Source organism: Nicotiana tomentosiformis, chromosome 12, assembly GCF_000390325.3.
Source record: "Nicotiana tomentosiformis chromosome 12, ASM39032v3, whole genome shotgun sequence".
In the NCBI taxonomy this organism is placed as follows: domain Eukaryota; kingdom Viridiplantae; phylum Streptophyta; class Magnoliopsida; order Solanales; family Solanaceae; genus Nicotiana; species Nicotiana tomentosiformis.
Window position 1 is genome coordinate 21,418,909 of NC_090823.1, and position 11,938 is coordinate 21,430,846.

At 34.2% G+C, this 11,938-nt stretch overlaps 1 protein-coding gene across 1 annotated transcript; it reads right to left on the reverse strand.

Moving 5' to 3' along the window:
- Positions 1-4,051: 4,051 nt before the first annotated feature.
- Positions 4,052-6,142, reverse strand: LOC104120847 (UDP-glycosyltransferase 74G1-like). The gene is made up of 2 exons (XM_009632700.4): positions 5,318-6,142; positions 4,052-4,989 (listed from the first exon to the last, which is right to left on the reverse strand). Exons 1-2 carry the CDS (start codon positions 5,954-5,956, stop codon positions 4,249-4,251), a joined length of 1,380 nt encoding a protein of 459 aa, XP_009630995.1. The 5' UTR covers positions 5,957-6,142; the 3' UTR covers positions 4,052-4,248.
- Between the last annotated feature and the right edge of the window lie 5,796 nt (positions 6,143-11,938).

The following is an 11,938-nucleotide window of genomic DNA, read 5'->3' on the forward strand; positions in this document are numbered from 1 at the left end:
GTCTTTAAGTGACTCTTAGATAACCTAGCTAGGTATCACTTTGAAAGAAATTCTTAGCTAAGCCATAAAAAGCTCTAAATTCACAAAGTATATGAAAAGCCTTAGAAGATTTCTCCAATTCAATAAAGTCACAAATCCATTTCTATGTGCATTCAAAAACGTGAGTGTTTGTACGTTACAAACATTTGTCTCAAACGTAAGTCTTATGCAAGACAGGATCTTCAAGCAATTCTTACAAGATTTCAACCAAACTTCTTGCAACCAAACAATTCCAATGAGAATTGTTAGAACCGTAGCAACGTAAAATTTTGTAGTTCTAAAGGAGTACGGTACAACCTTTTCCAAGAATATCATACGGATTTTTCCCTACTTCAGGTATGTTAAGGCTATCTCTTCTTTCTTTTTGACATGATCCAAATTATATAAAAGAAACGAGCAAACACACAGTTTTCATAAACGACTCTATTCATAGAAGTACTAGGGGTCTCTATGTTCTTGATTCCTTAAGTGATATATTATTATATTATTTGTTCATGGGTCTCAGAATAATACGCAGTTGATAAAATTTATCCAAAAGGAATATTGAGATTATTAACATATTTTCATGCATTTCATTCATTTATACATGTACATTGACCCATGACTAGATGACATTATATACGCGTATTTATATGTAAATATATATATGTATATGGGATATGAAAAAAAGGTTATGGCGTTATATACGCACCACCACCTGATCAGCTGGTATACGTTGATAATTTTGTCCACAGTGGCCGAGATGATATGATGGGATTCCCTCATGGGCCTGATGATGTTATGAAATATGTACCTATGCACGACATGACATTCATACGCATATGCATGACACTATAATTATTTTATGATTTACAGAGTTATCCAGACTTACAGGTTGAGTCATTTACTCTATATTTCTTCCATGTCTGTTATGTACTTATTTATGTGCCTTACATACTCGGTACATTATTCGTACCGAAGTCCATTTTGCTTGGGGACACTGCGTTTCATGCCCGCAGGTTCCGATAGACGTGTCGAGAGTCCTCCAAGTAGGCCATCAGATCAGCGGATGATGTTGGTGCGCTCCATTTGCTCCGGAGTTACTTGTTTGGTCAGTATGATTTAGATGTATATTGTTTGGTATGGCGGGGCCCTGCCTCGATCTTTGTGATAAGTATGTACTCTTAGAGGCTTGTAAACATATGTCGTATATGTGAAATATTGTACGGCCTTGCCGGCCTATGTTTTGAGTTTATAAATGATCATGTTGGCCTTATAGGCCCGCATGTCACGTGTATATGATGATGTAATAAGAAAGATACATTACGTTGGTACTCGGTTGAGTAAAGTACCGGGTGACCGTTGCGGCACATCGGTTTGGGTCGTGTCATTATTTTAGGAAAAGAAAAGTAAAAACCTAATTTTAGGTAGGCAACTCACGTCCCAGAGAGTGCATAAATAAAATGTCTAGCTGGAAATGGCCTCGGTTGAGGTGTTTAGTTGATCGTTGAGACAACTTAAAGGGCGTTTTATGTATTTCGCCAAACCAAAAAAGAGACTAATGACCAACGGATCTAGTCATAAGACTTGCACGTGAGAAGACCAACCAGTCTTTTTTCTTCCCCAATTTCTTCGTCAGAAGAGATTAATAGCATGTTTGACCAAGCTTCTCAAGAGGCCAAAAGTACTTTTTTTCTCAAAAGCACTTTTTTTCCCTATCTTGAGGTGTTTGACCAAGCTTTTTTTGGGGGAAAAGGTGCTTTTAATTTGGGAAGAAGCAGAAGCAGAAAAAAGTAGCTTCTTCCCAAAAGCAGAAGCAGAAGCAGAAGCAGTTTTGACTTTTCTTCTTACCAAAAATACCCTTAACAAAATATAGTATATACCAAAATAACCGTTAAACCTAATACTTAGGATATTAATGTATAAATATTTCTTATTATTTTTAGGATAGCTTTCTAATATATATTGACTTTACGGGTGAATGCTTTTATATTTGTTGAATGATTTTTAATATATTTAACTTATATTAAAAGAATTAAGTACTTTTAAATTTTATTTTCATATTTTACTTAAATAAAATGAAAGGATTTAATTATTACATATAATAATAAATTTTTAAGATTATTTATTTACTTATAATTTTAACTATTAAATAAATCTATTCATGTTCTTATTCGTAATTTGATACTTAAAAGTACTTTCTGAAAAGCTTGGCTAAACACAAATTATTGCTCAAAAGTGCTTTTCAGAGTGATTAGCCAAACACAAATTGTTTCTTTCCAAAAGTACTTTTTTCAAAAGCAATTTCGAAAAAATCATGATTACTCTAGCTTGGCCAAACAAGCTATAAAGAGACGGTTTTAAGTTTGGAGGTTCTTTCTACCAGCATTTTTCGTCGCTCAAAAATTGGTATGATTCTAATTCGCTTTTTTCCTATTTGATTTCTCAATATGGACTTGTATTCATGAATCCCTAATCTGCGCGTAGGGAATAATTTTGTTCAAGGGAGACTGATTATTGATATGCCTTACTAATTCAAGCACAATTTTTTCTTCTTCCTGTCAAATTTTATCTTAATTGCAGTAGATGTATAATTAGCTATGTTTGATTTGCATGAAATTTGGGAATCGGAGCTTTAGAGCCCTACTTGCAGTTCAGCATTGAATTAGTTTATGACTGTACGTATTAATTTTGATGGTGAGTCTTCTTTTTGCCATGAAAACTTAAGTAGGGTAAGTATAGTAGATTAGAGAAGAAGGATCTAAGCACGTGCGCAGAGGAATTGAAGGGGTAGAACGGAAACTTAACTGGTAATTTGATAAAAATGATAATTGACTAAAAAATCTTTGCATTGTATGTATATAACATAAATCCTACACAACAATATAAAGTTGGTTATATTTTTGTACTGATTGCAAAAGTCGAAAACGTAAATGATGCAAATTCTGATGATGTAAGTTAACATTTTCACACACATGAGCTAATGAAATAGGTGAACATAGTACTCGCACAAATTAAATCTTTACAGGTCACTCCGAGCTAAGTCCATGTTGAGCCGTTGTTGAATGAATCACATGTGAAAATCTCAAGTATATGATTGCTTTAAATGAGTTACTAAACTATAAGTTCAACACTTCAAATTATCATCTTAATTAAGGAGATGAAAAGATTGACAAACTCTACAAAGTTGTAAAGCGTTTCATCTCTTCATAATGAATAATTGGCTCAGCTCATACAAGCTTTCTAATGCAGATTAGGATGAAATTAGATGCTTTTGGTTTATGTATTCTTCAAATGAGTAGGGTTTACGAAAAGAAGACTCCGTGTTGCACTTTAGAGGTAATATAATGGTATACTCCAATCTTTCTTCTGGTTTCATTTTTATTATTATTTGTCGTCCTGCCTCTTGTACTAGGTTTTCATATGCTATATAAACAAGTTTCTCGTTGTTTTTCGTATCTTTTGATGAATGGACGTCTTCGAGAATCTTAGGTTTTGGTTAGGATAATTTGCATCACCTTTTTTATTTTCCTAGAAATTCTCTGAACATTTTTATAGCTTATCTTGCATGATCAAGTGACATCGGGCATAATTCCAATGATCTGATCTAGGATTATTTGCTCATCTTAATCTTAATTAATTCACAAAATTGAAATTGAAATTCTCAAATCTTTAGGGGTCGTTTGGTACATGGGATAAGAATAGTTATCATGGGATAAAGTTTGAAATTAACTTTATCATGTGTTTGGTTTGAGGTATTAGTTAATTTTGAGATAACTTTTACACTGAAATGGTGAGATTAGTTATCCCATATAAAAGGTGGGATTACTAATCCCATGGAATATCCCACCATTGTACCAAACAACCATCAGTAAATTTACATCCGAATGTAAAAGTTTAGTTAAATGTTAGATGGCAAATAAGGAAACCACTTATCTAACCAATGGAAATGACCCAATGACTATTATTTATTTGATGTTGTGGGAATGACGATGCTAAAGTTAGGGATGACAAGAATTAATTGAACGGCGAATCACAATAATCTCAGCTATTAGTCTATTACATTTAGAAATTTATAATAAACAAGAAATTACAGCATGTTGCATTACAAAAATGGAAAGAAGGATAAAATAAACTATGGTTCAGGTCAAACTTACTACTATAAGTCTATAACCTGAAAAAAGAAATTGCGAAGTACAAATCAGCTTCTTCATTATTTTTCTATGGCACTTAGCTTTCCACTGAGGCAATAGTCACCAACTTGGAAACAAATTCTTCAATATTTCTATCTGAACTTCCTCCTTCATCCACAGCTTTCCTAGCCAATTCCTTCCATTTCTTTGCATTTTCCCTAATCTTTTTTCCTTTCTTTTCCTCCATCACTATCTTAATACATTCTTCAATAACTTCTCTTCTAACTAATCCTTTTTCATCTTGTTTTGGTCTAATTCCCATCTCCCAAACATCTTCCACAAGCTTCGCATTTGTTGGCTGGTCTGACCAATGTGGCATTGCAATCATTGGTACTCCCAAACTAATTGCTTCCAAAGTTGAATTCCAGCCACAGTGCGTGAGAAAACACCCTATTGATTTATGTTCCAAAACTTGTAATTGTGGACACCATGACACGACTAATCCTTTTTCACTTGCTAATTCCTCTAAAAAGTTGTTGGGAAGTTTGGATTCTTCAGTGGATCTAACTACCCACAAGAAGTTCTTGTTGCTATTACTCAAACCCCATGCTAATTCTTCCATTTGCTCTGCTTCTAATTTGGCTAAACTTCCAAATGATACATATACTACTGAGCTAACTGGTTGATGGTTTAACCAGTTTAGGCATGCATTTGTCATTGGCTTGAAGACACTAAGGCCATATTCTTTGTCATCTGGTAGCCTCTTGTCTAGGTACATTGATGGTATAGTTGGTCCAATTGTCTTGATTGGATAGATCTTGGCCATCCAATCAATTACCTACATGTCAAACAATTTGAAACATGATAATAAGATTTCATGTAACGATAAAATCTGAAAACAATGACAATGTAAATTAAGGTCTTCTTACACAATATATATTAGTGCAGTTTAACCTGTTATAGTAGGTTGTTATAAATTTGTAACAAATGATTTTGTGTTTTTAAAATGTCAACTTTTTGAAATAAGTTTATTGACAAAGCTGTTAGAATGGTAGTTTTGTAATCTTGATGAGAACATTGAAGAACATATATGCAGCCAATTAACAAAGTTCCAAATGGACCAAACAAACAAAGAAAAGAACAAAAGTAGAAGAATATTCTCTTACCTCTTTCTCCAATTCATAGAAACTGTTGATTAGGACCCAATCTGTGTTCTCAAGATTCGAGAACTGATTCACCAACATTTCAAGTATTCTTGAAGATTCAGGATTAGAAACAAAACTAGGTACATCTGATGCCTCAATTGTTAATAATCCAGGAATTGAGATTTCTTTATCAACGTCAGTTGGAGGAAGTTTTAGAACCCCTTTATGTACATGGTAATAAATGTTATCCACTGCACAAGATTGAGTGAAAAAAGCAGCAGTAGCTACTCCAAAATTATTTCCCACTTCAACAGCCCAAGGAAGAAATGGATCGTAAACTATGCAACTCACAGGACAACCACAATTTGTTAACTTTCCAATAAGCTGAGACAAAGTATCCGAGCCAACTTCTTTGAATCTTGTAATATAGGCCACAAAGGTTCCAGCTTGCTCGCGTCCGCCATCATCATAGCCATCGGAGATAGCCTCGACTGACACAGAAGTTGACAATTCTTGCATGGTTTTCAAGAAGGATTTGGTGGCTGCTATAGTGATTTTGACACCTTTGGATTGCAAACGTTTGGAGAATTGGAGCATAGGGTTGATATGACCCTGAGCTGGATATGGTAAGATCAAGCAATGAGCTTTTTGAGTAGTCATCTTTTGCAACTTCTTCTCAATTGATGGCCAAAATTATATTGAAGGGACTGCTAGTCTGCAAAATCTTGTAGTGAAAATGAGGTTCTTATAGTTTGTTGATAGAGTTTGAAGTGTCCGATTTGGACATTGATATTTTGTCAGAGGTGTCTTGGATTCTTCTGATGATTGTCAATACCGCCTTGAATTGCCAACATGTGCAATGACACAAGCAAAAGGATGTGCCTAATGCACTAAAGGTTCATTTAAAGAATTATTATATCGTTAATTGGCCATCCATGTGATTTAGTGGGAAGATAACTTTTTTTTTTTGTAATAACTCTTAGCTTTAAATGAGAATCTAAGTGATATGAGAACGGCATTTTGCTCTTTTGCTTTTCTTCCAAGGAAAATGTATTTCTTTTTACTAGGAATATAACGATTTAATTTGTTTCATGTTCTCGCTTGATGTTATATAAGCAGCAAGAGTTTGATATAATACGTACCTGAATATTTTACCTTTTCAAATAGAACCATGGAAGTGCGGTGCATATCAAAATGAATTTTGTACGGTGTTCGCCATTATTATTGATAGTAAAGTAATAATAGTTGGATTACTTAATAGGGAAAAAGTATTATTTGGTGGTGGGGATACATAATAGTAAAGTGATAGGGTTTTAAAAACTGAGCTACTTACCCGACCTAACTTAGGAGTTAGGACAATTAACACGTAACTCTTTGTATACCTTTACATATCAAATGAATTTGCAAACCTCAACCATTAAGTCTTGCTCTTTCCTTTACTTTATTCAAAAGTTTTTTTCTGGCAAACACCATGTATAATGATATAATATTCATTATTTTTTCACTATATGCATGTATATATAAATGCTTTTATTTACTGATCTTGCATTATACTATGAGATTCCTGTTTTCTAAGCATGATTTGCTTAAATGTACTGCAGCCTTGCATGTGCGAGAATAAGCACATATATGCGTCGACATGTTTCAGGCTCTAGTAGCTTCACTGAAACTATATTTTGATACAACTTATGGCTATGATGTGATTTATTTTGTTAATTTTAGAAAACACATGATTCAAGTATTACATGATATGGCAAGAAAAAGCTTTTTGGTAATATGTGTTATAACATACATTATGCTTTAAATATGATCAAGTAAGTTCCGGGAGGAAGCTCGAAAGATCTGAAATAGTGATATACATATTAGCTTTCTATATGGTGTTTTATCGGTTATAAGAAGTACCTTTAGCATTTTAAGTATCCGATTGGACATTTTTAGCATATTCATCCTCATCGCCTTTAGCATGATAGGCAGGCAACATATCTTGATACCCAAGAACGTTCAACTAAATTTTCTTCGTTTGAAAATGTATTGTGTATATTGGTGAATTTTATTTATATGTACCCATAAATTGCGGAATCCCCGAAATATAAGAGAAAATATTTTTTGAATGTCTTAAATGAAATTCTTGCCTCTGGCCCTCCCTGCCACTATTGAAGGTGTGTATATGAGAGTGCATATGTGCAGTGTGAGAGATTTTTCCCCCTTTTCCCCTATTTCTTTCTTATTCATTAGCTTTTTTTTTTTTTGTTGTTCTTTTCTTTTAGAGTTAAGATCAAAATAAAAAAACGAGAATTGTATTTGCAAGAACTAGGGCGGTAAATGGGCGGGCTGGACTGAATTTGAGCGGGTCAAAATGTGTTGGGTCAATAAATAGGTCATTGCCCAACCTAGCCCAAAGTATATTTAGGCTAAGATGGGCTGGGTCAAAATAAGCTAAACAATGGGTCATACCCCTAACCCGCCCAACTTGACCCATGTTTTAGATCCATGCTCATCTTGCATAAACAAAGCTTTTTACCTTTTATACACCTATGTATAAAAGATAAATAAATACTATTAGTATTTTGAGAATCAAAATATATTTTCTTAAATAAAAAATTAATTTTTAAAATGTGTAAGTTGAAAAATATTTCGCGGGTGGGATAAGGGGTTGGGGGTGCAGAAAAACGAAAAACAGAAAATTGAAAATACAAAAAAAAAAGTAATTTTTTTTTGTAGGTGTTGGGGTGAGTAGGTGCAGAAAAACGAAAAAACAGAAATAAAAAAAAAGAAGTAAAAAATAAAATAAAATTGCGGGGGTTGGGGGGTTGGGGTGGGTGGTGCAGAAAAACGAAAAAAAAACAGAAAATTTAAAATACAAAAAAAAATTGCAGGGGATAGGTGGTGCAGAAAAACGAAAAAACAGAAAACAAAAAATTGAAAATACAAAAAACAAACAGGGGGTTGAGGGGGTGGGTGGTGCACAAAAAAATTTTCAAACTATTTTGTACAATCAAATAGTGAAAAATGAAAAAATATTTTCCGGTCATACCAAACACACCCTAAAATTTAAATACCTTGATCCTCATTTTTAAACTTAGATACAAAAACTAATGATGTGGCAACTAAGTAAATTTGTAGATAAGTTGGGTTGAAATCCCTTTGTTTTGGGGTGAGATTCATAGATTGTATTTGGGTTAATTCATGGGTCAGAATGAATTATAAAAAATAATATGTTAACTTGAGCTCAACTCAAATAGACTCATGAGCTAAAATATTATAGCCCAACTTATTAATCTCTGAACGGATTGGATGGATTTTATGCTCAAATTGTCACCCCAACAAGAACAAAGAATCCGCTGAACTACGGATAAGAACACTTTAGTCAATTCTCCTCTTACTATTTGCAAAAACGGAGTTCAAAATGTTTTGTTGATTCATTAATCTCTTGACGGCGAAAATTTATGGCTGTCGATTTGAGTAAAGTTTAGTCATTTTGAATTCAATTACTTTAACGAGACAAGAATAATTTTGTGATTATTATATTTTTAGCGAATTAAGTTTAATTATTTTACTATTATAGTAAGTAAAATTCAATTACAGTGTAACAAAAAATGATTTTATAATTTTATTATTACAGTAGACAAAGTTCGTGACTATAAGTGAAATTAATCATCCATTTGATAATTATGACAAGTTCGGGAAAGGGTCTGTATTTTTGTTTCAGTTGTAATTGGGTCCTAGAAATTGAATGAGAGACCCTTGGTTGGTAAAGTAAGACTTACAAATAGAATTCACTTTGAATCTCTTCTACAAAATTTGCTCCTATTATATTCACATATGCCATTGCACATCTCTCTTCAACATGTAAATATTTACTTTCCAATTTTACCCCTTTTTGAATAATCCAACTTCCAACTTCAAACTTCAAACTTCAAACTTCAAACTTCAAACTTCAAATTATATATATATATATATATATATATATATATATATATATATATATATATATATATATATACCACAAACTACAAAGAATTTGTATGGGTAAATTAAACCATTTAAATGGAAATATTAGCAAAAAAAAACTCAACCAAATACATATATATATATACCATAAACTACAAGAATTTATCAATTTATTCGATATTCCTGCCCTATGTAATCATAATAATCAGGGGCGGATATACACTTGAAATTAGGAGATCGACATAACTTAATAATTTTTTTTTCCGAACTTATATTTATGTCAAAAAATTCATTTTATATGCATAAATAATTTATTTAAAGCCCAATAAATGAAAAAGATTGTGAATCTAAAACTCAAAAACTTAAAACCTGAATTGACTTGTGATAATAATCATTGAATTTTTTTGTGCTAAAAGTGAACTTGGTCCACCCGAAAACAATAAAATCATAAAAATGTAAAAAGCAAAAGCTAGCATCATGGCACACGCACGAAGTCGTATCAAATTTGGCACTCACTCTTTCTTTATTGTTCTATTATAAGAGAGCAACATGCCAATATGATTTGGTATATTTCCATTTTGTGACAGTCATTTTCTGTTACGTCATCTCTCCTAATTAATGTATGTTCCACTCTCCTTTAAACTCTCCTATGTCTGTTGTTCATTACATTTAATTAAAGTTATACAAACTACTTAATTTGCTTGATATTTTGTTATTGAGAATTATACAAGTGTATACGGTTAAAATCGGTTTCGACCTTCGTATGATTAATCAAGATTGGAACATAATGGATCAAAGGTCATCTTCATAATATCGGGTATGAGATCCGAAGCCAGGTTACTAAGCTCAAGTTTCGGGGACCAATTAAGTACCGAGCTCGAAGTCAATACCGAGCTCGATTCCAAATTAAACTATGATGTGAGGCGGTGTTATCGAGCTTAAAAGCCAGAGACCGGCCAATACCGAGCCAATATCAATACCGGGCCACGAGCCAAAATCAAGCTCGAGCCAATATCGAGCTCTAAACCTAGAAATCGACCAACACTAAGTCCGATCAAGATCGAGCCAAAAGACAAGATCAGTTACAACCGCACTAAGGGAGAGAATCTCGGCGGGAATTAGGAAAAAGCTAATCTATCGTGGGATCACCACTATGTATTTTTAATTACATCTAAAGTAGGATCTCTCCACTATAAGAGGGATAATTATTATTTCTGGAGAGGATCCAACATTAAGGCATACATACACTCTTATATTCAGATATTACTATTGACAGAGAAATACAATAGGGTTTATCCTTTTGTGAGCTTTATACATTGATTCATCTTGCTAGTTCATAAAATCGTTTTCTAATCCAATATTGGTTCGTATTTTATTCTTTACAAGTCAATATTCGATATATTTCTACTCATTTTTCGATTTGTGCCAAGTTGTACCACGTATCCTTAGAACTACGTATAAATTCAACTCTATTTATTTTTCGAGTAAACAGTTTGGCGCCCACCGTGTGGCTAAGGATAACTGTGGTTATTTGGTATGAATCTCTACATAACACACCATTTTATACTTGCTCTTGGAAGTATCTTTGATTTCAGATTGAAAATAATGAATTCTCAATTAATGGCCCTACCTATCGACAACGAAGCTGGCCTTCAAGATGAGAACAACAACTTAACCCCCGGGGGCGGAAGGCCACTCGTCGATCCCGTCGGAGCTCGGGTCGAAGAGCCAATAAACGTCAATTCAAATGCGGCCATTGAGGCGAACCAACGTTCCGACCCTGAAAATATCATTCATGGTGGAACTCGGTCTGCAACTCGAAATACCCAAAACGCTGAGGAAAACGGAATCAGTTTGCGTATGATCTTCGAGATGTTGCAAGCTCAACAAGTAGCAATAGCTCAGTTGAAGAGCCGAACCCAGGCACCGACCAGACTCGAGCCCAGTCCACCCCAAGAAGTCACCCACAAAACGGGGCCAACTATAGTAAGGTCAAATGAGCAAGAATTGGGGACTAATCCCGAAATTGTTAAGATGCTCGAAGAATTGACAAAACGAATAGAGTCAGGAGAAAGGAGGATCGAGGCAAACGACAAAAAAATGGAAACATATAACTCCAGGGTTGATCAGATCCCGGGGGCACCACCGATATTGAAGTGCTTAGATTCCAAAAAAATTATACAAAAACCTCCCCCCCGAGCGCGGCTCCTAAACCGATCCCAAAAAAGTTTCTGAGATTCCTAAATATAATGGAACGACCGACCCCAACAAACATGTCACCTCTTATACATGTGCCATTAAAGGGAACGATCTAGAGGACGATGCGATCGAATCTGTATTCTTGAAAATAATCGGTGAAACCCTGTCAAAGGGAGAAATGATATGGTATCATAATTTACCGTCTAACTCTATTGATTCTTTTGCTATGCTTGCAGATTCTTTCGTAAAAGCACATGTTGGGGCCATAAAGGTCGAGACCGGGGAGTCAGACCTATTCAAGGTAAGACAAATGGATAACGAGATGCTAAGATAATTTGTATCTCGTTTCCAAATGGAGCGAATGGATCTACCACCGGTCACTGACGATTAGGCTATACAAGCTTTCACTCAAGGACTGAACGAGTGGAGCTCGATGGCTTCACGACAATTGAAGAAGAATTTGATCGAGTTCCCAGCTATTACTTGGGCCGA

Coding starts and splice junctions, on each gene's coding strand:
- LOC104120847 (XM_009632700.4), bottom strand. CDS start 5,956: ATGACTACTCAAAAAGCTCATTGCTTGATCTTACCATATCCAGCTCAG. Junction 4,990..5,317: donor TCTATGAATTGGAGAAAGAG/GTAAGAGAATAT, acceptor TTTGACATGTAG/GTAATTGATTGGATGGCCAA.